The following is a 26,456-nucleotide window of genomic DNA, read 5'->3' as shown; positions in this document are numbered from 1 at the left end:
ATCCTTTACCATCTTGGGTAATTAATCAAGCCTAACCTACTCTTATCCTAATGGTCTATCACAAGCCTTTCAAAGTAGTAAACCAAGTCCTAACCTTTATTTGTGACTTCCTGTATCATCACATAACAATTCAACCCTCACTTTTTCACTGATTTGGCTGTCAAAAAAGAAAACAGAAAAAAAGACTTGGCTGAGAAATGAGAACCACAAGGGCCAGGAAATCTTGGGGTAGATTCCCGCATGGTGTATGCCTTCTTGAAGACTGTTTATGCCGTGTATTTTTTGTGTTTCCTATTTTGGCGAATTTCCCGAGTCAGATGCCATACGCGAATTCAACAACACTTGAAAATATAAACTCTGTGATCCCATAGTACATGTGCATGTACATACAGTCAACCTTGCTTAAGTTGACCTCGCCCAAGTTGAATAATTGCCTAAGTCGAAAGTCTTTACAAGTCCTGTTCTTTTTATACTCTCCTGATTTTAATCCCTCATAAGTCAAATTTTCTCAAAGTTGAAGCCATTTCTTCAGTCCAAATAGATTCCACTTAGGCAAGGTTGACTGTACATGTAGTACATGAATAAGGTGTGCGCTACTATAATACAGTTTAGTTGGCCCAAGTCTGCACGTTACTGTGTGAATGGATGCACCCACCACTCTGTGCATTAACATATTCCATAAGCATAAATTTAGCAATTTGTTAAACTGTTGGGAAGTTCAAATTTGCAAAAAAAAAAGTAGACTTGCTGAACTGTATATGGCATATACAGTAACCTATTTTACACACACTGTCCATTCTGACCTTGCCCCTAATCAGGCCGGGCTTTTTTGGCTATGCTAAAACCAGAGGGGGGCGGATTCCCCCTCCCCCCCCCCCCCCCCCGAGATCTCGGCCATTGGTGGTGCGATCGCGACGAAATTTGGCATGCATGACACCCACGTCATAATCTACAAGATTGTGTCATAAAATTTTTTTTAAAAAATCAATTTCTAATTTCAATTAATTATGCAAATTTAGCTCAAGATCATATTTTAGCCTAATTAAAAGCATTCCGATTCTACTTTTTGGTCTGTTAATCTGTTTAAGCATATTCAAAAATTGTACATCACAAAAACTTCCAAAACTCATTTCAATTCTTATGTATTTTATTGTTTTCAAAATTTCTTATGTATTTCTTTGTTTTTCAACTTTGGTTTTTTCTTTGTTTTTTTATTGGAAATTGTCACTGACCACTTTTCTACCATAATTCGCATAAAATTAATCAATGAAAGTGATTAATTGTAAAAATAATCAGGTTTTTATGACTTTCATGACAAGTGGGACTTGAAACAGTCCCACGTGTTTCCATAGGAAATGTACACAAAATCACCAAATTGTGCCCGTTTTTGGGCGACACGTCGTTACAAAAATGGGCGTGGCTTCGAAAAAGTATGCGCAGACGTTGCAAATTTGGTCTCAAAAGTTGCGCGAGACTTGAATGAAGAAAGTCAAGAAGCCTCGCGACAAGGCTTTCTCGCGTTACAGAATTATAGCGCGAAACGTCGAGGGGGGGGGGGGCGGATTCTGCCTCCCCGGCCCTGTTAGGGTTAATGTGCTAAAGTAGGTACCGGTACTTGACAATGCAGGGATAGACATATAGCAAACTAGACTAACAGTGAAGAGGCTGCTCTTGATAACTCAATCATTATTTTCATCATCGTCATCACCACCATCACCATCGTCATCCATTTTCTTCATCATTACCATACTCACCTTCTCAGCCATCGACATTCTAGTCATTTTAGCATCACCGTACATGTGTCCATTATGGTGTGTACCACTTGGATAATTGTCTTATACTGTACAAGAGGTTTTAGACTGAGCTCTATATTTTGACATGAATAAACATACCTTATAGCTGTAAAGCTTTCAAACGAGTGTACATGTTTATCATCTGGATCGGTATTTTGACGATAACGCATGTTCAAGTCTTTGTTTTTCAGAAATGCGATGTGATTATTGTAGCATGTTCTGAAAAATTAGTGTATATTTGACTTTTTTGAAGCTGCACATTGAAACAATTGCCATTTCAGCTTTCCTCTTCTCTCTCTCTTTCTCTCTCTCTCAACAAATTTCTATAGTAACCATAAGTTCTAAACATGATGCAACATCACAACTCAACCTTTGAGTGAAAAATCAAGATTTTCTTTTTAATATCTCAGAGCTTCATCGATTACAAAACTAAGTCTTTGAGAGAAAAAAAGTATGTATTTACAAAACTCTGGGCAGAAATAATCATAATATGCCAAAAAACAAAACCAAACAATATCTTCCAAAGCATTAATGTACTCATAAATATATGAATCAAGAAATTAAATATCTAATATACAGACTTAGTATCTTGCGTTAAAATGTCAAGATCTCGTAAAGAGAGGTTAAATCAATTACAGCAAAATGTGGAACACTTGATCTTGGGTGATTGGAACACGACACAACATTGCAATCTGGTGCATGGGGGTTATTCTACAATGGGAAAACTGATCACGCAAGAATACAAAATCGCCCAAATACGCAGTATTTTTTGCCAACATCTAATCTTACAACATGATGGTAACTGCCTTGTCAAAAAGGGAATGACATTTCACTTTTAAACTGTGCTGTATTAGCACAAAGGAAAAAATATATATAAGAGTACTTAACATTTATGAAAGGGTTCAAAAGTCAACATGGATTATCCAAAGAAGATAAAATGGTTTCCAAGTTTACCTCATACATCCACCATCCTACATGTAGGGAAATTCCAATCCTCTGAAATGAAAACAATAAATTAGTTCAGTCACTATTTGAATCAGTTCCATCTTCATCATACTGAAGGGGATGATTTCTCAAACTACTTCCTACAATGGTAAAAAAGAAAATACTAAACATGGAGACCATCACATAAGAGACAACTACTCAAAGGTAAGGGGCGCAGTGAACAGAATTCTACAAAACATGTTGACGCAGAAATGTTCTAGTGATGTCAACAATGAGGTAGCCATGTTTACATTCAGAGTTTGGCAGTTTGGTACAAGTTTCATGACGGCGTTTGGGGAGTGCCAGCTATTCATAAAGTCAAAAAAAAACTTTGCTCAAGCACAACACCACTACTTTGCAGCACAAAATGGAAGTTAGACACAGATGTAAATATAAAATAACTGAAAAATTATGTATTTGTAAGCATTAATGCTACATCGAACTGAAGCAAGCTTAAATTACCACCATAACAGAACATCGCTACGCCCTGTCAGTTGAGACAGCCTTGTTGGGGCGTTTAGCTCTTTATACCGGATTATTTTAAGGAGGGAGGACGCTGGTATTATTCCAGGTAGCAACTGGCTCTGAACTACAAACTTGTTTGAAGTAAGCTGAACAGCTCTACAATCATTTTGCTATATCCACATTACATTAATCCATCACAGAGCCAGCTTCTGAATGGGAAAAAAAAAAGATATTAGTATTAAATACAGTGATAATCGTCAAAGGGAGGTGACGACTACTGATAATGTTATAGTTTCTTCTTTCGTCACCTTCTGTTTCTTTGCACATTTGCATAGCAATAGCACCAATGGGGCTCCAGTCCCCGGGAGAAACGTGCAAATTTGCCTCAGCACTCCTGTACACATACATATAAAGCATACATCTCAATTACATAACAATTTGTACACCTATCTACAATAATAATCAGCTACGTGATAGAGTTTACAGACATCACACACTTTTTACCATCTGTAACCTCCTCTTTGTTTGTTCAGTACTCCACAAACATCCCCATGCCTGCTCAGGATGCTGGATGTTTGAACTACTGTTTGAAAAAAATCACACCTTTCATTATCTTTGAATTTGCTGGAAGAAATGACAATCTTAAAACACAACATGAAATACTTCATCTCAATTCCACTACATCGTGACAACAGTTTGCAAATTTACACATAAAACTGTAACTATATCACTTGTCTGAGTACTAGTTATAAAAGAAACAAAGTAACTTGATTAAAATTTGCCTGGATCATTGGAGTCTACATCTGTCTTGGGACAAATTCTAATCAAAACCTACATGTATTGTGACAGAACCCACATGACACTATTCCACCATTGCTTACATCTGTGTTAAACTCTCGTCTCCCCTCCCCCTCCCCCCACATAAAATAAAAAATAGAGAGAAAAAAGAAGACCAGTTGAACTCATCTCTTCACATAAATGTTCTTTGGTATTCTCGTTTCTTTTCCATGTTGCACATTTCCATCAATGACGTGTGAACAATCCACACATTGGCTTCCCCTTCTACACCTAGCACTGTCCCACTAATCAACACTGAACAATGTTGTGTCTATGGTAGTGGTGGTGATTATACAGATGTGAAATGTGAATGATGGGTAAAGATTTAAATAGCACATGATTGCTGATATACTTGGTTTTTTCTTCTGTTAGACTTGATTGGAATCATTCATACATTGATAAAATCAAGCACTGACTGCTGTACTTCAGCATCATTTGGGTAAAAAGTTACACTTTTCTGCAAATCTGCACTTCACAAATACGTCAAACCACATTGCTGAAATACTGCCATTTGGAAAGTCGTCATTCAAAGGCGGATAAATAACAGCTTACAGAATCTTGATTGGGTGAAAATTTGCATTGTCAGTATCCTTCTACTGGGACTACTCTTCACAATTTCATTCACAAGCCATTCTAGCTACCAGTACATCACAGCCTGTGGACAAATTGTACACTAGCAATGTTACCAGTACTGCCTGTGTTTCCTTTTTTTTCCCCTTCATATCTGTAGTGTTCATAGAATCAAGTACATATACAATAACAATTCAAGGATTGCTCCATATATCTGTTCATTTATAAAGTTTGTACTTTAGTCAATGTCAAACCCCTCATAGGTATTATATATCTCATTCCTACGGTCAGTTTACAAGGTTACCTTCTGCCACCTAGCCAGTACTGATGCACGGATGGACAACTTGAAATATATATATATCAATTACAATCATAGTAAAAATTTATGCCGTCATTATTGTCACTCTACTTTATATTTAGTACTGGATTTTTCACCTTCATAAAAAGAATCGTCATAATTTATACTGATGATTTCCTGTCAAAATCTGTTTTAAAAATCAGACTGCAATGATTTCAAGAGACATTAAAATAAAGAAATAAAATCTCTCCAGCTCCATGATTACAGAACATTAAAATGGCTAAAAAACATCTTATATAAGTGTTGATAAGTTAGCACACCATTTGTGGGTCTTCGGTACTTCTTTTGTCAAACCAACCTCAATCTGTCACACAGTTTAAACCATGCAACACTGTTTAATCCAACTATGCGAGAATGACACAAGATTGGATACGTCAGCCCCATCTTCATGTACCTTGCAGCATTGCTCATACTCTGATTCCACCTCTCTACACCTTACATACTGTCACATGTTGCACTCCCTGCACTCATAAAAAGGGTAACAATCTAAAAAGTCTTATCCTGCAATAACTGAATCTCATGTGCATGGCATAGAGGGTGCGTCAACCAACAGGCTTTGTCTCTTTGTGGCTTAAATGGCAGCCATCTTGAATAAAAACAGCCTCTCACAGCAAATCCTTCAAATATGGCCAGAAAGTCACATTAGCTTTTAAAATTTTATGAGAATGTTACATCGCAACCTGCACATTCGACAGAAATACATGTAATGCCTCACTTCAACATAAATGCCTTTTTTGCTATCTAACAGAAATTTGACAAAATTCTGAAAAGCATTTTAAATCCTTTAAAAACCAGCACAAAGGTTCCCATTAAAATCCAACACATTATTTTGATGTCATCAACAGGGGAACTGTGCAGAAATATAAGAAAAAGATGGCAAAAATTCTTCAGGTCATCAAAATTAGACCACAAGCTCTCCATTCTAGATAGTTCTTCTTCTCGTGTGGCTGCATATTTCGATGCTAATTCTGTAATCTTGGCAATGCTCTGGTTGACATATCGCCTTCTCTACTCACTTGTTTTCTTCCCTGATCAGCAATAACTACCTTGAGCCATTAGTCAATAACAGAGATTACATCATGCTCCTAGTTGTGAATACATCAGTCATCTTGTGGGGCAGTCACATCATTACATCTATTTCTGGGTTGATTCAATGACCTTATAGTCAAGTTTTGCCAGGAATTATCCAAATGCTGATGAAGTAACTTGACAGGTTACAGCTACTTGCATGAACACATACAGGATTAAGAGACACAGTAAATCAAACACACTGACTATTATTATTGTCCGATGATTCTTTGGATTGCCAAACAAATTGCCATTTGATTTAAAAAAAAAAGATTTCTATGTCTGTGCAATACAAGTGAGGCTTTGGGTTGTGCACACCGTGAACTAAGCTTTAATATTTGATCGTAACACACACTGATCACAAGCAAATGTTTCAATGAATTCAAATGCAATAACAGCTATTAATAGACGAGTACAATTTTATACAAAGTGAAGGCAACATAGGTGATGTGATAATGACTTCAATAGTGATATAAATATTCTCTTGGTATCTCTTTCTCATATCTCCTCTCAAGAAGCCTTTAATCTCACTCTCTTCTCTTGCTCTATATCAATCTTTTCTCCCCTCTCTCTCTCTCTCTCTCTCTCTCTCTGTCTCCCTCTTTTCTTGTTTTAACTCTTTTTTTCCCCAATATGAATGGGTTCAAGTCTGACAATTTTCCAATGGCTGTTTCTGACATGCATTTCCTCCCATGCTACTGCTAATCTTGGTTTTACTGCAGGCATAATGCACATCCATCAGTGGAATTCTCAGTCATCTCTGCATTAAATAATACAATTATTGCCTCTTTCCACAATAAAAAAACCTCCATCAGTTTGCGTTTTTACCTCCTTACCTCCTCTAAAGGAAATATTGACATGCCTAAACTCACCATACTTTATATAAACCCTTTATCATACCTATGCAAGTCCACCCATCATGAAATTAACCCGTTGAGGACGCTTCCCGAGTATACTCGGGCAAGCATCTCTGGGAAATGCATGCTGTAGCAAAATCAAACCGTCCTTGACGGGTTAAGGGTCCATCCAGATCAAGAAAATTCTCTCACTCACAAAACCATTATAAGATGCATTTCCAAAAGAACCAACTCTCCTCTCTCACACACTCACTCTCTGTTTGTTCCATAATTAACACCTACTCTAAAATACACACAAACACACACATACACACACCAACAAACAGCAACATACATACACACATACACACCACACACCAGCAAACACTCGATGCACTCTTTAATACTAGTCAACAAGGAGTATCGCCGTAGCAGTGGGTGGAATGACATTGGCTGGGAGACGGTTCTTGGATCTCTACTCTCAGGTCCTGGTCTAAGCCGGTCGTCATGTCTTCCCCTCCTTCTTCTGTTCCATAAATATCGGCTCTACGTCTGTTGGTTTGTATTTTCTGCAAGGACAAAATCGGAAACAAATACAAAATTTTGACCTGCTGTATGAGATTCCATTGAACCCACGGATGCCAACCCTTAAAACAGTATTGTAGTATTCTGAGGGCTGCAAAGACATAGTTTTAATGGAAAAAAACAGTATTCCTACCCCTACCCCCTCCAGACATATGTACATGAAGTAATACTGTTTGGGAAATCAGGATTTTCCATGAAAGCTGCAGTATTTTTAGCAAGAAAAAAACAACAACAACAAGAGTTCAAGGTACTGCTAGGAAATAAGAGTTGGCATTCATTCACATGGCCATGGAAAACTTAGTCACTTAGCCAGAGCTTCGGTTGAAGCATTCTCTGATTCTTACACAGCAATTCTACATGGTCACAATGATTTACGACTTTGATAGACTTATCAAAAAGAGATATTCTGAAAGGATGTTTTAGGTTGAGTACATATGTCACACACACAAGCACAATGACAGGTAGAAAGTTATCTTCATCCAACCCATAAGCAGACCTCGTTAGCAAATATGAGCTGAGTTTTGGCTCTCTCCAAAGCGGTTCAGAAAAGTTAATTCAACCTCCCAACAGCCTTGCTATTAAAGGCATTATTTACTATTTGCAGAAAAAACAACAACCCAGCTTTAGTGCTTCAAACTAGTTCTAAAATGTGGGTTACGGATAGAAACAACCAATGTTCAAATTTGAATCGGTATAATCAATGTTAAGTATTGGTAAATATACAAAATGTGAACAATAATTATAATAAAAATGTTTCTAGACTAAACCGTCAACAGTTATGGTTTACTGAGAAAAATAGTGATATCTCCTTATATATCAGGCTTTATTGTGATATTGTTATATGGTACAAATGTAGGGTGTTTTGTGCTAAAACTGACCTACACATAGGCATCAAATGTGATATCTCGAACATCTTTTAAGTCATTGCTCCCAATGGTGAACAGTACCTTTAAGGTAAGAAACAGTTAGAGTGGGATGATGGGATACTTACGAATAAGGCGAGGCAGGCACACCCACAATAAAAACAGGATTCTTCTTGACGAATAATCTCCACATAGCCTTATGGAAGCCCCTGGCATCCAAATCCCATATATGGAAGCACTGGCAATGGTAAAAAGAGATGAGAATATTAAAAAAGTTTATCACATTTTACAAGACTGTAAACACAGTCCTAGAAAAAAAAAATGCATATATATGTAATTATATAGATAGATAGAGATAGATAAAATGTATACATATATTCTACAAAATACACAATGTCTTGGGTATGGATTAAATTAACACAATTATGTCCATCTTGTTAAGAACTTCTTTAGCAGCTGAGCACACAGTGCAATAAACCAACGTATTTGTCAAGCTTTCAAAACATTCAATCTGTTGAATCCTTCATGATATACCTGGAGGCATGCTTTTTCAATCTAGTTTTGTATGTATTGCATTCTTTCTTTTTCTTTCTTTCTCTATCTTTCTCTCTCTCTCTCTCAATCCAATTTTTTCAAAGCTGAGTTGATGATTTCTCATTGTGCCTTGAACATCTTAATACATGAAGTTAGCACATTACAACATTTCATTATCATCACTCATAGTTGTGGGCAACCTTCTGAAGTAGTTTGATGCTCATCAATGTGTTTGATACACATAATCCACACATCATTGAAGTAGCCAAAATACACTGTATTTTCATGCAAACATTGCTTTTGGCCAGGAGTAAAACTGGCTTTCCTTAATGACATTCCATTTGTTCTTTTGAAGAGAAATTATTTTGTCACATTTCAAACATTTATCACCACTATAACATACCTTTGCTGTAGACATCCACGTATCAAAGTCCCTATCGTTGTACATGCGGATGTACATGACGTAGGACTCCCCCGTGGCCGTGCCGGGAATGAACTCCTCGTCGCAGGGCGATAACCTGTGGTCAAGGACCGTGGCCTGGCGGATTTGACGATGCATCTCAACTTCGTACTTGTCCTGCGACATCTTGTCGATGTCTCGTAGCTTGACGCGGACCGCCGTGTTGAGGGGACGCTTCTTGAAGTAGAGATCCTGGCAGAAAGGGTTGGTAGAGAAGAAAAATTTTACATGAGAAATGAGATGTTTTACTTTGAACAGTAAAAAATCTTTCTGATGACTTTCAGAAATATCATACTTCCTTGTTTAATTTCTTTATTTCTAGCACATTATTTTAATTTGTCTTATACTTGGTGGAAAGCAAGGGAAAGCTATCAAACAAAATTATGAAATTCTCTACAAATTCAGGAGGATGAAGTAGCTTGATTGTGCTGGATCATTTCATGAAGATACCAGCCCAGATCCAGAAGTAAATTGCACATAGCACTTGAACTAGTACACACATCAGCTATGAGTCGCTGTGACGCAAAATCAATTGAAGGCCTGCTGAGTTATGAAACATGGGCAAGGACAGGAAAACACCAAATCAAATAGGCTGCAAACGGGTTAACTTTGCCTTTATTGTTGTGGTTGTGGTTGTGGTTGTGGTTGTGGTTGTGGTTGTGGTTGTGGTTGTGGTTGTGGTTGTGGTTGTTGTTGTTGTTGTTGTTGTTGTTGTTGTTGTGGTTGTGGTTGTTGTTGTTGTCTCTTACCTGGAAGTAGCTATTCATGTTAACCCCTTTAGCACCAAAGTGGTATGTCCTGGATACATCTGGTATGATACACTCCCTTCCTTGCATGTTCTCTGGTAGTCTCATCCACATGTCCCAGTCCCACAGCTGGGTACAAGAATCACAGGTTGAAACAGAGTGTCAGAATTTAGGACTACACAACTACATACATTCAAGCACATATGTACGAAAATGATCACGACTGCACAAGTTTCTTAACACACATAAATCTTATCTTCAAATATTCAAAGACTAGGGTCCCGTTTCATAAATCTTGTTACTAGTGACAACAGCCACATTTCTATGACAAATTTGCTCTAAGCTAATCAGATGCAAGGATTTCAGTAGCTTATAACAGCTATGACGACTTGTCACTGATAACAAGTTTTATGAAACGGGGCCCAGGTTCACCTTCAGGATGGTGCATGGAAACCAGTGGTATCCACCTTCCCTAAAAATGTATGAAATTTGATTCATTCCCTCAGCACATGAACTGCCTGTGGTCAACAATGTTAACCCTGCCAATACCATCCCTGCATCACTCAACCCTGCAATCTAATCTGTCATTTCAATGAAAGGAGGTTGACATTTTAAGAAACCACAGATTCCAGAGTGATACATTTGCAAAGCAACAGTGACACAAAATTTGAGTGTTGTATGTCACCACTTCCAATCAACACAAGACTGCATATTTATGTAGTGTTCTTAAATAGTGAAAAATAGAGTCTAAAATTGAAATGTGTCAACATGTGGTTCTGTCTCATTATGTGATTTAATTTCATTTAAAACACCACAGAACACAGACAAATGAGGGCAGTATGCATGAATCCCGCTACACTGAAAACAGAATTGATTTCAGAAGATCAAACTCAGTTCCAGTGAACAAGCAGTCATTTCTGAGTGATATTACCAAAATCTTATGAGGCACCACGAACTGCAAAAATGTATAGCTGGGCTGAAACACCCAATCACAGCTGCATGGACACACAATGTTACAATCAATCACTATGTGGTCCTAAAACCACACTACAAGTGATGCAAGAGAGTACTGTATACGCCATAAATTTAGCGAACCTAATATTTCGCAAATCAGGACTTCCTGATGATTTTGGGAGTGGTTAAAGTCGTGATCATGAGGTCCTGTACTAAACGGAGAATTGCATATGCGTACATCACATTCATATCGGGATCAGAGTCAATATTTTTGCGTGTCTTTTATTTCATGAATAGCACCTGACTCATGATTTCGCGAAAATAAAAACCTCGCGAAATATCATAGAACTCAACTGCCAAACTAAAATGGTTGTCCTCAACTTTCTGATGAAAATCGAGCCAAAATCAAGAAGATATACGATGAAATTGAAGATATTTTCTGCGCGAATTTTCAGTGACACAAAATGGCTACGAACGAATTGACTGCGCATGCGCGAACGGGATCTCACATATTCTCGACCGAGAACTGCGTGATAAAATATTTGGCGTATACGGTACTTCTTTCTAGGAGCTGCAGCACCCAATGGATCCACCCACCTTCTCTGGGGTGGGCCACTTAGGCTCCAACTCATCTTTATAGATGCTTCTCTTTAGGATCCAGCCTAGGCCTGGCATACTCTCCACCCGGTAGAGTAACGATGGGTCGTTACTGGTGTGCTCATAGCCCTGTGGGGGAAAATCAAGGTGGAAAAAGGCTTTAGTTGCTCAGTATTACTGCCATTACTCTAATCTGAAAAAAAGAAGAAGGTGAAAACACAAAGCCTAATACAAGCAACTCTCAAAAGGCAGGGATTGTGGTTAATTTTTGATGTGGTATTCTGGCAAGGATCAGTCAATAATTTATGCAATGATTGATGTGAAGGTCACTTCAAAAATCTCATCTACACATTGTATCTCTATCTATCCATCTGTTCATCTGTCTGTCTGTCTGTCTGTCTCTTACTCTTGGTCTCTGCCTCACACACACACACACACACACACACACACACTCTATTCTGTCAGACTAAACGTTTTACAATGATTCAGAAATCAAAATCATCAATGTAGTGTAAAAAAACACCAATTAACAAACCTGTAAAAGCTTTTATAATATAGCATGTACATGATTTATCAAAGCTGTGAGTATACACCATGAACATACATACAACTTAACACCCATTGGCATTCACTGACAGAGAGAGAGCGAGAGAGAGAATAAAGCCGAGAAGGAGGCCGTACCTGGTCGTTCCATGCTGACACACAGAACACACTACTGTCTTCCTCTAGGATAGGCAGGGTCTGACTGAAGAAGCTAGGATTGAAAAAAAAACACAAGGTCAAAGGTCAGTTATTCTCAGTACTCGTAAAAAGATTGGATTATGGTTAAAAGAAAGAAACAAAAACAAAGAAAGAATCAGACAAACACAAAAGTCGGCACATGACTTAATTTGAGTAACTTCAGGTCAACATATTCATGTTCTACTTGTTTGTTTATTTATTCATATTGGGGTTTTTTAATGATGAAAAGATTGCTGAGCATTTAGAAAGGAATGGCAGAAATGAAATGAATACAAGAGACAGACCAGTATGAGATAAAGAGCAAGGATAGTAAGCAAAAAGAAATATGCTACATTGGATGTAGCACAAAGAAATACAAGGGTCTCTCCAATTAACTCATCCATTGACTTTGTTTCCTTCCCGAAGAAGAATCAACTTATTCCTCATTTCTCACTTTGGAGCCTATCCTAGCTGGGAGTCTAGGGGTTAGAAAGCATTCTACAAAGATACTTTCTCATCAGAAAAAAAAAGAGAAAAAGAAAAACATGGCTATCACTTCATGACATACAATCACACAATGGTTTTCAATATCATGGAATTGTGAATATTAATTGTCATAATAAACTCAGAGAGAATTTTCTCGTCTCACTTTTCTAAGGTGAGAAGTTTTTCAGACCAAAGCGAGATATACCAATCTCTTCCTCGCTGACTGAAAAATCATCATGAATATGGAGACAAAGCATGCAGCCAGAACTTCTCCACACTTTGACGGCCTACACTGTGGTAACCCATACTACGGTAATCTACACTGTTTACATCGACCACTGCAGCCATCCTGGTTTCTGTGCCCTTTTGGAATGATGTATCACAGTCTATAGAGTGCCTCATCTGAGTTATCTGACAAGTTTTAATACTTTCACACTTGCTCATGTAATCACCTTTCTTAGTCCTTTCAGAGTATATAGCTTCATTTTATGTGCTTCTTCATTCATTTTCTGTAAGACAGACTAGATCAAATACATTTCTCAGCCCTTTTCCTCTGTTTTATCGAATTCAAATTGTTTATTCACTGATTTCTTTTTAGACAGATTTGATATATATATATACCCTTTAATTCACTGACACTTGTTTTATTTTCTCTCACTATTCAAATTCATTCTATTTCATTGCATTGCCAATAATGGTTGTACATATGCTTTCAGATATCTTGACATCAGTGTGCAATTAAGAAAGCTGTGGCCATAAATAATACATGATATTTCTCCAAATGTGCTACATCATGATCAGGGACCCTCTGCCTATCAAAATATAAATTTTAGTACAAAGCTTTGCCAACTTGCACAAGTAGACCTAAAGCTTTCTAAACTGAGGCTATTTGCTTGTGATGATGGCAATACAAGGTATAGCCATCCAATCTCTACTGAGGAGATTGGTTGTTATTCTACAATATAAGATTGTGGTGATCTTAACACAAGTACACTTATATACCTCAGCAAGTACGTGATGAAATGAGAAAACAAGAAGGAAAAGATGATGATATTCATGAAGTACATCACATTGATAAATGCAAGGAAATAAGTGTCATTTAGTTCATAAAGATTGCTCTATTTTTGCATGGAGATGGGCATCATTTGAACTCACCTGAAGAAATCTTCGGAAACATCAAGGTCTTCTTCAAGAACAATTGCATACTGTGCTCTCTGTGAAGATTACATGGAAAACAAATGAATATATGTGAAGCTCATGTACACTACATCAGTTTCCAAGAAAACATGATATGAATTATCAAAAAGCATAACTTACTGCAAATACTTTTTTTACCAATATCTTGTAAATCTGTTCAAATGTTAGCATGATACAAGAGACAACATGATAATGACTTTCTCCTTTTATGTTACAAAGATGGCTACAAATAATTGGCTTGGTTAAAATTGATCATCCGCATGAAACGTTCTTCTTTGTTTGATCTACATTGCACCTCCTCAATTCTGCTAAGTTTATTTTTTTCTTTTTTTTTCATTTTGCAAATCTCAGCCAGAGAATGAAACTTACAAATGTACACTGTTCTGACATGGTCTGTTTCAGAAGAAACTTTTGACTCATTTGTCTGCTCAGCTGCGTGATTATCAATTTTCTGAATGCCTGCACAGTTAATAAATTTAACAGCAACAACAAAGGTTAAAAGAAAATTAAGAAGCTAAAAGACAAAAGAAAGAGAAGTGAACAAAGGTTGATTCATGAATGTATTTTGACTACACACTCACGGGAAACATGTTGAATGTAGCAGTCAAGCTAGCCTTATAGTGCTGTGATATCCGACCATTCTTGACCCCCAGGGGTGTATGCTGGATCCCCTTCAGACCAAATAACTTGACCACCTCAAGGGGCTCCTCAAAATAGCCATCAATGAAGACAACGATCATCTCTGGATTTACTGCAGTGGTCAAATATAAGAAACAATGTACATAAGGCCTTCAGCTCAGAGCTTATTCTGCTAACTACAGTATTCGGGCGAAAACATATTGGATTTTATAAGCTTGAAAAGGAGTAAAGGTAAATATATTACATTGTTGATTTGCTACTGGGAAGGAAGGTTCAAGACAGTTTATCTGCTTTGTGCGACAAGTCTTTCTGTAGTCCCATAAATACATTTGTACAAATCTGTGTGTGTATTCACACTTTGTTGAGAAAATTAATTATACTGATAAAACATTACAACAGTAAACAATGGTGTTGAGTGATCAGACTAATACCAGGTTGAGGTAAACTGAAGGTAAACAGGTATCCTCATAGTGCTCAGTCTGTAGACATTATTTCTGTGAATCTGAAATTAGTGAAATGTTTTATTAACCAATCTAGTGCTCAAGACAGAGGGGCTGATAGAATTGACCCATGCCCATAATATACAGGCTGCTTTCAGTGTATCTACTCATACTACAACAGAATTCAGTGTAGGCATAGACTACATGTATGTATGGCTAAACTGTGCAGCTGCATTTCAAGGACAGCAGGAAGACAGAAAGAGCTGCTGTATTTGCCAGAAATCAGTCAAACTCGAATGGGTAATTTTGTCTACACCTTGCACTGTACAAAGATTTGTAAAACTCATCTTCTCTTTCTTTCTCCCTGTGGTGATTATTGGGTTTGTACAGATTGATAATCATATGCTAACAGGTAGAATTGTGTATAGCAAGATTTCACTCAACACCACATTACCACAGCTCATACGTGACCACTCTGTTGGTCGTTTTGATACTCCCTATTCCCAAGACTATTCACGACTAATCACCACAGTACAGCCACCGACATCTCAACATCTCACTCCCCACAGTCCCAATGGTTTTTTACTCACAAGTTCATCTCATGAACAGACTTTATTGTGTACAAGTGCTTCACCAGAAATAGCCTGATCTGTGCATAAACCAGTTGCTGTCTGGCACCCAGGCAAGGTAATTGTGTTTGATTTCTTGTTGGAAGTCAGTATTTAAACGTAGGCAACAAACTGACAAAAGTGGCCATACCTAGTACCGATTTCTCCAGTAATCAGAGCTTCACCTCAACCAATTGACAGGATGCTACATAAGCACTTGCCTGATTGCCCGGGGCAAGTGAAAAATCAAATTTGGGCAAGTGTTTTTGAACAATGAGAACAAATGTTTGCCTGAATTGGGCAAGCAAAAAGTTTTGAAGCCACCTTTTTTCACTTATTACCCCCAACAAACCCACAAAGTCAACCATACAAAAAGCCCAATGATAATGACTGTCTAGTGATAAAACACACTTTATATTTCATTTCAGCAACTTTTCAACACTTTACTTGAAGAAGCCCCAATGCAATGCAACGGCAACACTTGATCACACAGTTTGTTACTCCAATGTATTTAAGCGTGCAAATCAATATGTGCTGTTTATTTAAATGATTGTGTTTTATTAAGCCCTTGACTTACATATTGTTCACATGATTTTCTATGTTATTTCCTTACATTTTGAACTTTCTTTTCGGGCAAGTAAAATTAGTGTTTAGGCAAGTGTTTTGCAGCAAATTTGAAAATCTGCTTTTCAGCCCAGGCAAGTGATAAAATACAGTTATGTAGCACCATGATTAAGGACAAGCTGATTTTGTTATAATACACTTTCCCATAGACACCTGCCCAAGTGTACTTGGGACTACTGTAAAACGAGGAATGTTTGCGTGCATTTTATTTTTCGTGAATTTCGCGAGCGCCGAGATTCGCGAAATTAAAATGCACGCAAAAGTTCTTGTCCACACTATATGCATTGAATGCCAGTGGCAGTTCGCGAATATTTCATGTCGCAAAAAAGGCCATCGGCTCAAATTCGCGAAAAATTCATGCCACGAATATATCATGTTTTACAGTAGTCTTCAATCGGTTGAATAAAAGATAAACATGTGGAGATGGAACAGATTTCCCATGTTCAAACTAGTGAATACAGGCAGTAAGATGGCAGCCAGCCTAGAGAATACTATCCACTTTGCTTGAATCTATTTTGGAGTCGTCTTACCTCCCTGTGCTGAGAGGAGGGTACCCAGCATCCTGTAGAGATAATTTGGTCTGTTGCTGGCGATGATGATGACAGGCACATTGAAGACATGATTGTTCATGAGCTGAGGGACGGAAAGACGACACGCCATGAATAAGAGAAAAGAGGCAACATATCAGGAATGTGAACTTAAAGGGAAATGGTAACCAAATATATAAATGTATGTGAATAGAGTGAGAATGTATAAATACTATTAGAACACATCAGTGAGGTTTGAGGGAAATCAGACAATCCACTCAGAAATTCTGGGACTGCCATAACTGGATTCAAAGATCACAATTCATGATGTCACAGTCACATGATATAAAGAAAATATAAAGAGAATTCCTCAAAGCGTCACAATTTTAATGAAAAATATACATTTGTTCCACCTTTTAAGGACATATGTTGAGGGTAAAATTCCCCTGCCTTCTGAAAGAAATAAGCCAAGTGCTTTCACTATGTTAGAAATATGAAAATGTTTATTCTCTTTATATTTTCTTTGTATCAATATCCTACTGTGACATCACAAATCATTGTAGTCTTCTCATCCAGCTAGGGCGATACAAATCTGTAAAGAAAACAAAATCTTAATTTTTGATAAGATAGATGAGAAGTGTATCTATGCCCATAAATGAACGTAAATGAGTGATATATTCCTTTAAGTCATACAGATGACAGATAAACACATGTTTTATCAATGGGAGGAAAATCTACAATATCAATTATTTGTGCAGTGATCAACGACAGAAATCTCATTAAGGGGAAGCTATTAGTATCGAGGCATAGCTAAATAATAGCTTCAAACATTTACAAGATGGATTTCATAAATATTGCACATCCCATTTCAGTGGTTTCCTTTAACCCATTGAGGACAAGTCCCAAATATACTTGGGCAGGTGTCTGTGGGAAATGTGTGTTGCAGCAAAATCAGTCCATCCTCAATGGGTTAAGCAGCTTCTCTCTGTCAATTATCTACAAATATCAGCAGCTCTACAAGCTCAGGCAAAGTTATTAGATCAAACTTTCATGATAGAGATCAAGAAAACTGACAGTACTCAGATCTCATTCTGCCATGCACAAGCAGTGTTATCACATTCTAATGTATGCATTCCCAACAGAGAGGAAACAGACAAGATATTCAGAAACATTGCAACTTGTGAAAAAAAATTCCAATGAGGGATAAAATCTAATATGTGTCATTTCCAGTAAATTGATTCTTGCTGACTTGCTAAATAAACTGCAAAGCCTTCTCAGGCTAAGTACACACCCCCTCCACCCCCATGTTCACAAACTTTAATCTCAATATACCATCCAGTATTCCAGTGGAAAGTGGTAAGTCTAAGCTAGGGAATTCTAAATGGAGTGTTGGGAATTATCTCTCAAATGATCTGACATTTACAGCTACCATCAACCATTTTCTCTGTGCAAAAAATTCCATCAGTTCTAGAAGAGGATGAAAGCTTGTTTGATGGCGGTAAGAGTGTAAACATTTCATCAGCATCAATCTCTTAGGAGTTTTCTTTGCTCCTGATCACTGTTGGTAGAGGAATAATAATCTCTTCATTCATAGGCTCCAGCTGTAATTATGAATCTCTAAGGACCCCACATGGGGAGTATTCTTCGGGCATAGCTGCGGTTTTCTTTTTCGATACAGTCCCTTCACTAAATGTATAGTTAAGTGAGGGGAAGGAACTAATGCAGTATTCCTAATGACAATACAAATATGTCAGTATGTGTATGCCTACACTTCTGTCTCTAATAACTGGAGATTTATGTACCTGCATATAGATACAAATGCTTGCCAATCAGTGGCATTTAAAAGATAATGCCTCCGGCACCCTTCAGGCAGAAGCATAAAAATGGGTACTACATGATGTCATTCTTTTCAACAGTAACATAGACAATATCACACATATCTATTTGAAATTGATGGCAGAGCAATATTTCTGTAACATGAGCAATCTATTGCCAAATCCTGGCACAAGATTATTAGGATGAGGGATATATAGACATCTTTTTCTGAAATCTGGCTGATAATATGGAGGACAACCAACCTGCTCAGGGTGCATCTCAATGGGGGCGGGGTCCTCACAGCTACAGAGACTCCCGTACCCCTCCACCTTGGCACAAAACTCTCTCCTCCTTACGTTAGCCTCCGTCTCCGGCCACTGACACTCGCTCTCTACCGGGTTACAGGGAAAGGTGCGGAGGACAAAATGAAATCATCAGCCGTTGGTCCTCAATCACTTCTGTTCAATAAAGTATTCTATTGGTTTTCCTATCATCGAGTTGCATTCTTAGACAGTGGTACTTTCTGCTCTATTCAAATCTGGTGTACTTTCATTGTTCAGACAAGTATTGATCAACTAACCAGGCAAAAAAAAAAAAAAAAAAAAATGAGGATGATGACATTCAATCATAATTACTTAAGACTATGCTTTTTAAAAAGTCACACACAATATAAATGATATGGGAAACATTACAATTGATACAAATATGCACAGTTTCTTTTACACAGTCTGCAATCCAATTAACATTACCAAAAAATTCAAAGCTGCAGCAGTTAAGTGTAAAGTTTCACAATAAATAGACCTACAAAATGGTTAACAGGCCATCTTATGAGCCTGTTCATGGAATACAAATTTCTCCTTGATGTACCTTTCCTCTCAAAATATAATCATATCACAATAGCTACAAGTATTATTGTATCATCTAAATATACCATTTTGTTGCCTGGTGTAATAATCATGATTGTATTATTCATATCAAGGAGGTTTGACAATGTGCTAGTATGAGACCAGCACTGGAACAACCACTTGGCAATACATCAATACACTCTTTTATTAGCTAATGTGGTGAGTGATGTCCACAATGCAACAATTACTGAACAGTGAATTGGGACGAGCCATTCATCAAAAGAATCCAACGCTGTGTGTCCTTCAGATGTTCTATGAAAACACACCCAGCAGTAGAAGCAACATGAATAATATCAGACAGAATGGTGCAAAAACACATGATTACCTTCTTTGGATGAAAGTGGTATGTTAGTCTTCAGCAAGACTGGTGACCCCCAGCTGGACAGGTTGGGGGCTTTGTGAAGCTGCTCTGCATAGGCTTGTCCTGTGGGTAGTATAGGGGAGAGAAATGGTTCCAGTCTTTGTCCTTGAAACAAGTCTAAAACATTCACTGCATGGAAGTGAGTCAGTGGGACATGGTATGATATTGTGATGGCTAATTCCCCCCAGCTTTCTATGTGATTGATGCACCTAATAATGAATATGGGACTCCAGGATCAATATACTAGTATCTCATGTCTCATGCATACTGTGCACTGAATTCCAAAGCACCTAACAATATTCATGCAATGGAATGTTCATTATTGTCTGGAGTGATCAACTATAATTTACCTAGCAAACCAATATTACAATAAAAAAACAAACATAGAAAGATATCCCTCATTTTGATATTTTGCACATTATTATCAGTCGTTATCAATGTCAATATCTGAATATTGATTGTTCATGTGTTTCCCAAAATTTGCATGCTTTCTCCTGATCCTCTTCAGTTCATTTCTTACTCCTCTCTTTTTGTTCTGTTTACAAAATGCATTTTAACCCGTTGAAGACTAGTACCAAGTATACTGAGGCAGATGTCTACGGGAAATGCGTGTTGTAGCAAAATCAGCCCGTCCTCAGTGGGTTAAGGACTACATCTTCGGTGATATGTGATTTATCATTATTATCATATTACAGATTCAATACCTGGAAATGTCAAAATAAAAAGGTTTAAAGGGGAAAACATGATATAATTTAATTCTGTCAAATTGTGGATCACTTTGATGGAACTGGTCTTCCTAAGATACATGTCTTGTTGTAGATGAAATGTGACGGAAGGCTGGATGTTAACATATTTTGAGGATTGGTGAGAAATCATCATAGCTGCATGCTTATGTTTCCCATTAAAAAAAACACCAAAAAACCCCCCAAAACCTCACCACTTTGTGCAGCATATGGCACATGGCAATATGCCTTAGATTGTTTTTAATTTTTACAAACGCCAATTTATCAATATTCAAACACTGCTGTATGAACTCAAAATGTAGCAACAGTACTCTATTCAAACCCATGAGACAGAACCTAATTTGGCATAGAAAGGGTTTATAAACTGGGTCAGAATTCCTTTGAGTAGGCAGAAAAGCATGGGAAATGAATATCACGGCACCATCACCATCAAATAAATCTTCATCTTTGGAAGCAGAGTAGTAGAGCTCATTGAAACATCCACTCAGTCATGATGTTCAATTTCAGCTCATTGGGCAGACGACAGTTATGCTGGCAATTTCCGCAATCTCTAATTGATGCTTGCTCAGGGGATCTGAATCACCGAGTTTGGCCAACATTTTTAATGGGGTTCTTGAGAAGCAGTCTACACCAGACAAGGGAGATATTGACGATGATCAATATTGTCTGGTCAAGAAAGAGCCTGCCCCACGATAATAAATGCATTCATCGTCGTAAGATTGTCACATGTCAATCAATAGATCACAGTCTTGGCCGCTCATCAATTAGGGATATATCATTATGATTTATGCAATGAGAGCAGACTGTAAGCTGACGTCAAGAAGTTTGACGCTTTTACAAAGTAGGCTAAGCAGGATAACTCATACTGTTAATTACCATTTTGATTAGCAAGACCCATTTTCCAAATATGAAAATTAAATGAGCACAGTAAGGAGAGAGATGAAACTTTGTGGTCGCATGACTATCACATCATTGAGTCTAGCAAATAAAGCCTAGGCTGAATTGGTCTGCTGAAATTTGAATTCATGAATGCGATTCCCTTGACTCACTGGTGAGAAATCATTTCATGACTCGCTTTTCGGATCGTCGCCCTTAGGAGAAATCTATGTCTCTCTCTTTCAGACCAAAATCTGATTCCTGGTGTCTAACAAATTTGCATTTTTAAACGATATGAAATTAAGGCCAAGTCAACATGGAAAGAATGATTAGCCCTGCAAAATTTAGAACCAAATGATTACAGCTGCCGGAATTAAATTGAAAAGTAAATTTAAAGAGACCAACTAGGCATATTGCAACAGACAGGCTAAAACTGCTGATTAGAGGCTTGACAGCCCAGCAGCATGGCGCTAGTCGCCTGTCACGCAGCAGAGTGTCAGAATTAGTGCCAGGGATAGAAATATCATGATATCTGATACCTAGCAGAGATTGGACAAAAAAAAAAAAAAATTCCCTGTCAGGCTGTGCTCAATGCCTTATAAAGGATTTCTTGGTATTAAGATGGGGCGAGGTATTCCATGTGGCACTGAGTGGAGTTAAAGCCTTCAGGTTATGAATTTAAGCCATCAATTCCAAGTCCCTGAATGAAGCTCACATTCCTCCATTTTCCTTCACCTCCTGTTTAAAGCCACGAGACTGCCACAAACTGGAGTCAGATGTCTACATCGCTTCAGGATATGTCCTCACAGATATTTCTTTCTCTTGTTCGAAGAAAGTCACTACAGGCATCTGTGGTTACTTTGCTCATAATGTTAACCTAAAAAAAATAAATGAATAAATAAAAATCGCATATTCTGGGATTGGTTTACTCATATAGTGAATAAATAATCTGACCCTCTTTACATTGTTTCTGACAGTTAAGACCGTACATGTACTTTGACTTGACATTGAAAGGGTATTGAGTACAGTGGATTCCAAAACCTAAAAACTGCACAGTGGGTCAAACTTGTAAGGGTATTGAGTACAGTGGATTCCAAAACCTACACACTGCATAGTGGGTCAAACTTGTGTGTTCAAACTCACTTGTATGAGCAATGCATCAGATAGTCCAGCGTACATTTTTTTTTTTTTGTGGTCATATCATGGAATATATGTTCACATATATGTACATTGTAGTCTTGTCATCCTATGGCCAACATCTTCACACACAACCTCAGTAGATTCCAAAAGTGATGACGTCACAGTCTTTTGTTTTTAGCTTGGGTTGGAACCATGTGAGCGTATTAACACTCACGCCAAGTAAGGTTGTCTAGAACCAGTTTCCATGGCAATGAATGGCTATGACATCACACTTTGGTACTCTATAGGATCTTCAGATGATGGCTCTAAGAGGGGTAAACCACTCTCAACACCATTGGTTTCAATATGGTGTAACCACTAATGAGATGGGGATGCGGTATGGTTGCTAGGATACAGACGACACCCTGGATGTTGCCTGCACTCACCATGTCTGTTCTTTTTCTGGGTGACAAAGGCCCAAGTGTCTCTCCAGCCCAGGTCAGCTGCCTTCTCACTTCCAAGGTTCTTCAGCATTCGCTTCGCTTGCTCCTTCATCTGAAACGTGCCCTCATCCTGGTCAAAGGTCAAAGATGAGAGTTCAGTAGTCAAGTAATCCACAGAGTGCCATTGTTTTAGTACACAATAAGTTTTGCCAAAAAAAATAAAAAAAAAATAAATAGATACATAAATAAATAAATAAATGAATAAATAAATAAATAAATTAACTAACTAACTAACTAACTAACTAACTAACTAACTAACTTACTAACTAACTAACTAAATAAATAAATAAATAAATAAACTAACTAACTGGTTCCTTATCAACAGCATCCACTGGAATTATACTTTGCCCATAACTTTGACTAGGATTATTCTACATATTTTGATAAATTTATCATGTCACTAAAGTCATTTGTTACTTTACAATTGACGTGTAAATATGCTATCAGAACTACATCGTGTATGTATCAATGCTTTTGTACAAGTCACTTCATTTATGGAAGTGTTGCTATAGCAATGACAATGATGATTACTGCAATGCGTGTAGCAAAAGTATCATCATCATCATCTTCACATCATCATTATCTGAATATCATCATAATTACAATTGCTACACCGTACATAATTAGAAGTCCATTGCAGTGCTACATGTTAATGTGACTACTCAGGGATGATATTGAGGTTTGTTGAAAAAAATCGGAATTCAAAATTTTCAGGTGATTTTCATACATGGAAAAAGCAAAATGTGTATAGACTTGAGGAAAAAAAATCTGAAATCAGATTTAAATCTACAGAATATCATGCCTGCTACTTACTGTCTTATCAGATTTTCTGCTAAATCTACTTCAAAGAACGCCAGATGAACATGTGAACACTATATTTACATCTGCTTACAGCTGCTCACAAATACAAGACTGTAAATGAATGCGTAACCAAGAACTTATTAATTTTTCATCATCACTTTATGACTTAACTTCCACACTGATTCTGTGATCTGTATTATCATGGGTTTTTTTCCCCAAATTAATGTGATATTAAAGTTCTTTTTAAATCACTATATATACTGTTGTTCCTATAATGTGGGAAGTAAAAGCTAAAATAAGACAGAAGTGTAAGAAGTTGTAATGTAGACATACAGAATTCTTGAACATCGTACTTATGGAACGTCAACAAATCATAAGTTTTATTTCATTAGTGCATCGGTGTAGAAGTTGAATTGGTTAGATGTAATGTGTATTGATCAGAAGCAGCCATTGTTATTGTTTTGTTCTCCAAGGAATGACAGAGTGAAGAGAATAAAGGAAGCTTAAAAAAACAACAACAAAAAAACACCACCATCCACAGAGATCTCACCTGACATAGCCAACAATAGTTCTCTTGATAAACATAGTCATATCAATTTTATTCTACTGATGGTTGTTTCGTTTTAATTTACGAATTTAGGAGATTGATTACATGAGATAATTTTTAAAATGTCATTCCACTGTGTATCATCAAAAGAAAAAGGACTATTAAACAAACATGTTGTTTGGCAGGAAAACTGACCTACTACCCTAGCGTGATTCAAAAAGCTGTCAATCTTTGGCAGAGAAACTCCCCCTAACTCAAAAATTAGATTTGCAGTTTGCAAATTTGAAAGGGCAGGTGGAATCTGAGGGGAAAGGAATGACTTAACCAAGTTACCAAGACAGGGGGCCATTCTATCTCTCTATCATTTGCTGCATCTTGAATCTACTCTTGGAACAACCACAGGTACAGGTAGCACTCCTATGGAATTCTCAGCTGTAATTCTAATACCATGGGGCTAAACTGCACTCCGTTTCTTTCTCTTCATCCTGTTTTGAAAGCAGCCGAGCTCACCTGACTATTCTAAACAGACTTCAGAGCTAGTTCAATGATGTACCCAGCCTCTCCTCTCTCGTTGGTTTGAGAGAGACACATGATAGTATAATCTAATTTCTACCCACTGCTGACGATACCTTGGTGCTCTTACCAAACAACAGCCCACAGCTCAAATGAACTTACCAAGTTAAGAGATTTTACTCTAAGTTCTGCACAGAATTCTTGGAAAAAACCAGTTAAGAAACTATATCTTGCATTTTGTTGCTACAACCATACAAAAACTGAGCACACTGTATCAAGAAATCAGTTTTTGAATTCGTATCCATGATCAAAACATCATACAGCTTAATTACAATAATTCAAGATTATGGGATTCCTTTATTATCACTGCTAGTACTCCTTACACAAAAGTATTCCACATTTCAATAAACTTGCATCTCCAAATGATGATTTGCTTCTGCACATGCATGAAATTTTAAATCAAAACTTTCAACATTAAGATTTAAAAAAGAAAAAGCTTCACAACTTAAGTACCTGAATTGAAGACTTTCTCAATACACATCCATTTTCAAATAAATAAGATGGAAATATTTTTCATCCAATTCTTGCAGCATGCCCATAAAGTGAACTGTTTAGCTAAGTTTGCCAAATGGTGCTTTCATTAATCAATAATTTCATGTAAATGCATGAATTTTGGATGTGACACGCAATTACACCCACTCATATTGACTTAAACCATCATAAGCTGTCAAAATTGATTCTGTTGTGTGGCAGTTTGGGACATTTCATTCAGTTATTTACATATTCTCTTCAATCTCACACAAGCTTGATATCGATTTTGTGATTATTCTGGATAACAGCCCAGCTGCACAAGGATTCTTAATAAATATCCTTCCACCAGTAAGATTTGCATCAACCCAGAGTTGAATGCTGATGATATAGGCACGTAAACATGAGAAGGGGCAGCAGTGGGGGTAGAGTAGATAACGCCATCATATTTTGGTTGTTATTTTGGGCTTACAGAAAAGAAGTGGGACTGCACTGCTCTGCTCATTTGTTGAATGATTGCCATGTACACATGTCATATGAACAGCTAGGTGTGCAATGTGTAACATTTCCCTCCTAGACATGCACCGCCAACATTTATTTGACATATGCTCCACAATGACATGTAATGAAAAATCAATTCATAGCCAGAAATTTTCAATAAGAAATGTACAATGCACCACTTCACCAGTAACAGGCCAAGATCTCAATGACAAACATCTTACAGAATTCAGATTTACAGTTTTTAATCAATTCAGGTATTGGAGCAATATCCAGCCACTGCATCATTTCTTTTGATAGTGACAAGCATGCCCCACAGGGACATAATCTTTGACATGACAGTGTTCACTTGGACT

General features: G+C 37.4%; 1 protein-coding gene across 1 annotated transcript in view; it reads right to left on the bottom strand.

Annotated features, from left to right (window-relative positions):
* Positions 1–7,171: 7,171 nt before the first annotated feature.
* The window catches only part of LOC139728127 (protein O-linked-mannose beta-1,2-N-acetylglucosaminyltransferase 1-like), a 168,657-nt gene continuing 149,372 nt past the window's right edge, over positions 7,172–26,456 (bottom strand). The window contains exons 7-18 of the mRNA XM_071639087.1: positions 23,157–23,283; positions 19,937–20,035; positions 18,970–19,097; positions 16,895–16,997; positions 14,635–14,804; positions 14,012–14,070; positions 12,332–12,404; positions 11,651–11,779; positions 10,103–10,228; positions 9,297–9,545; positions 8,488–8,597; positions 7,172–7,480 (exon numbers count right to left, since the gene is read on the bottom strand). Of these exons, the coding sequence (XP_071495188.1) occupies positions 7,417–7,480; positions 8,488–8,597; positions 9,297–9,545; positions 10,103–10,228; positions 11,651–11,779; positions 12,332–12,404; positions 14,012–14,070; positions 14,635–14,804; positions 16,895–16,997; positions 18,970–19,097; positions 19,937–20,035; positions 23,157–23,283 (1,437 nt within the window). The 3' untranslated portion in view covers positions 7,172–7,416. The remainder of the gene's footprint in view (positions 7,481–8,487; positions 8,598–9,296; positions 9,546–10,102; positions 10,229–11,650; positions 11,780–12,331; positions 12,405–14,011; positions 14,071–14,634; positions 14,805–16,894; positions 16,998–18,969; positions 19,098–19,936; positions 20,036–23,156; positions 23,284–26,456) is intronic.

This window comes from Diadema antillarum, unplaced genomic scaffold (assembly GCF_040938485.1).
Source record: "Diadema antillarum isolate AM-2024a unplaced genomic scaffold, OU_Dant_1.0 seq00000166_RagTag, whole genome shotgun sequence".
Lineage (NCBI taxonomy): Eukaryota > Metazoa > Echinodermata > Echinoidea > Diadematoida > Diadematidae > Diadema > Diadema antillarum.
Note: the sequence above shows the minus strand (reverse complement) of the source record. Positions and strands in the feature narration are given on the sequence as shown.